The sequence below is a fragment of the Oryzias melastigma genome, linkage group LG5, assembly GCF_002922805.2.
Source record: "Oryzias melastigma strain HK-1 linkage group LG5, ASM292280v2, whole genome shotgun sequence".
NCBI lineage: Eukaryota > Metazoa > Chordata > Actinopteri > Beloniformes > Adrianichthyidae > Oryzias > Oryzias melastigma.
Window position 1 is genome coordinate 19,003,871 of NC_050516.1, and position 2,945 is coordinate 19,006,815.

General features: G+C 35.2%; 1 protein-coding gene across 2 annotated transcripts in view; it reads left to right on the forward strand.

Moving 5' to 3' along the window:
- LOC112145201 (plexin-A2) overlaps positions 1-2,945 on the forward strand; it is an 80,378-nt gene that overhangs the window by 60,232 nt on the left and 17,201 nt on the right. For both annotated transcript variants that reach the window (XM_024270308.2, XM_036211967.1), the window contains 3 exons: positions 186-329; positions 680-914; positions 1,241-1,383. In XM_024270308.2, coding sequence (XP_024126076.1) covers positions 186-329; positions 680-914; positions 1,241-1,383 — 522 coding nt within the window. The remainder of the gene's footprint in view (positions 1-185; positions 330-679; positions 915-1,240; positions 1,384-2,945) is intronic.

The window sequence follows — 2,945 nt, forward strand, 5'->3', positions numbered from 1 at the left end:
GAATAACTTTGAGAATATTTTTTAACACTGAATGCAAATCATTTAATTGATTTCTTTGAAGCTTTTTTTAAAGTTGTAATTAACCAGAATCCATCTGCCACACACCAACATTACTTATGTCTGTTGTTGCTCATAGTAACTATATCTTATGCAGTGTTGATGTTGAAGCTTCTTGTGTGTTTTAGGGCAGAAATCTGGTGCCGTCTGCTTCTGGTGGGGCAAGGCTCAACTACTCAGTGCTGATTGGAGATGCTCCCTGTTCTCTGACGGTGTCTGACACTCAGTTACTCTGTGAGCCTCCAAATCTCACAGGACAGCATAAAATCCTGGTCAGTATTAACATGCAGCTAAGCTGTCCTTTTTTTTCTGTCTGCGTGAATGTGGGTCGAGCTCTGTAGGTCAGCGTTCTGTCCCTACGTCACCGTGTTTATGGGTCACTGCCAGGCTCTCCGTTACTTGCTCGCTTTCTGTCATTGTCTGTCACTCATGGTCTGTTAGGTTCCCCATTAAAGCTCATTGTCCTCTATAATTATTGACAGGCGCTCTCTTGTAAATAATCAGAGAAACAACGGGGGAAAAAAAAACGTTTGTGCCTGGGGGCAAACTGTTGTTTACATTTTACATTTTTTTTTCCTGAACATGTCATATTAATGGTTTCTACCAAAATACCATTATTCAGGTACAAGTGGGAGGTCTCCACATCTCTCCAGGAGAGGTCCACATCCGGTCGGACAGCCTCCTCACCCTGCCCGCCATCTCTAGCATCACAGCTGGAGGAGGCTTGCTCCTCATCGTAGTCATCATCGTGCTGCTAGCATACAGGAGGAAGTCGCATGAGAACGACCTCACTTTGAAGCGTCTGCAGATGCAAATGGACAATTTGGAGTCCAGAGTGGCTCTTGAGTGTAAAGAGGGTGAGCAAATGGCCCTTATCTTCATATCTGATGTTTTAAAACTCCAAAAACATGTCATTTGTTTAAAGTGAATGTTCAGCATCTTTGTTTACAAATTGTAATGGAAACGCTTTAGTTTATTTGGATCATTTAAAAGCTTGTCAAGTTTTCACTTGGCTAGCTGCATTTGTCACAGACTCTTTAAAGTGGAGCTCTTTAATTTACACTCCGCATCTTTATTACTCAATTAAATTGACTTCTGTTTTACTACTCTTGGATTATCTCTGACTTTTCCCTACTAAAAATACTGCTGTTTAGTACGTTTAACACATCCATGTCATCTGCAGCCTTTGCAGAACTTCAGACGGATATCAATGAACTAACCAGCGATCTGGACAGAGCTGGCATCCCGTTCTTGGACTATCGCACGTACTCCATGAGGGTCCTCTTTCCCGGCATCGATGATCACCCTGTGCTCAGAGAATTGGAGGTGAGAAGCCTTTGAAACAGGGCTGGAGCGGTCATCTGCAGCGTCAACATTCTCACCACAAGTCTGCTAAAATGGTTCAGAGTAACAAACAGACGCAGGTTTATTCAAGAGCTTATAAAATGCTGTCTGACAGGGAGGTGTGACTGTTCTTTATGGGGGTTAGAGAGCACAGTAATGGTTACAAACATTTGTGTTTTTATTTCTCCTTCCTGGTTTATTTGCATCAACAAAAAGGACTTAAATGCTTCCAGTTACATCATGGTAAACTACTCAAATTAGTGTGATAGAGTGTTAGGCCAACTAAAAAAAATAATTAATAAATAGTTTTATAGTAATAAATCTGTACAATTATGAAAAAAGTCCAAATTTACAGGAATAGTCATAAAATTATGTGCAAAAAAGTAAAAAAAAATGAGAATAAAATTGTAAAATGATGACAAAGTACAAAAATAATGAAAATAAAATTATGTGCAAAAAGGTGAAAAAATATATGAGAATAAAGTCATAAAATTATACTAAAAGGTAAAAAATTGATGAGAATAGTCATGAAATTATGTGCAAAAAGGTAAAAAAAATGCATGACAAAAAATTTGTAAAAATTAACAAAAAACTCAAAATTTTGAGAGGGAAATCATACAATTATAAGCAAAAAGTTCTTTAAAAATGTACAAGGATAAATTTTTGACAGAAAGTTTAATTTTTACCAGAATAAAGTTGTACAATTATGGCAAAAAAGTAAAAACAAATAATGATAATAGTCATAAAATTATATGCAAAAAAGTTTAAAAAATGTAAGCAAATAAAGACATACAATTTTGACAAAAAAGTAACAATTTAATTAGAATAGTCATGAAATTATGTGCAAAACGGGGAAAAAATGTATGAGAGTAAAGTTGGAAAAAATTACAAAAAAGTCCAAATTTTACGAGAATAACCTTAAAAGTGTGTGCAAAAAAGTTTTAAAAAATGTACGAGGATGAAATTGTAAAATTTTGACAAAAAGTTTAATTTTTACGAGGATAAAATTGTAAAATTTTGACAAAAAAGTCAAATCTTTACAAGAATAAACTCATAGAATTGAATAAAAAGTCAGTATTTTACAATAAGGAAATTTTATTTTTTGTAGTTATGAGTTAAGAATTTACAAATTTAAAGTCATAAATTAATGAGGCAATTTTAAGTCTTTTAGTGAGTCAACCTCCTTTTGTTTTAAACATTAGGACATTGAAAAAGTGCTAGAAACAAGGGAAATCGACGTGATCATTCAGTGGTAGCTGAATCCTGAATCTTACCAGTTGCTGCACAATTGACACCTGCTGGTGACGTCACCCGCAACTAGAATTTTACGCCCGTAGTGCAAATCGTATTTTTAACCAGAATTCATTTTGAGCGACTAGAGTACTCAAATACGAAGCAAACTATAAAAAAAATGTCTTGTTTGCACTGCAGATGATGATGTTACTGTATATGAACTACCCAACTTCACACAGAGACAGCAGACAAGATAAAAAATAAAGCAAGATTGGAAAGATCTTATATCTCATATGTTGCACTATACTTGA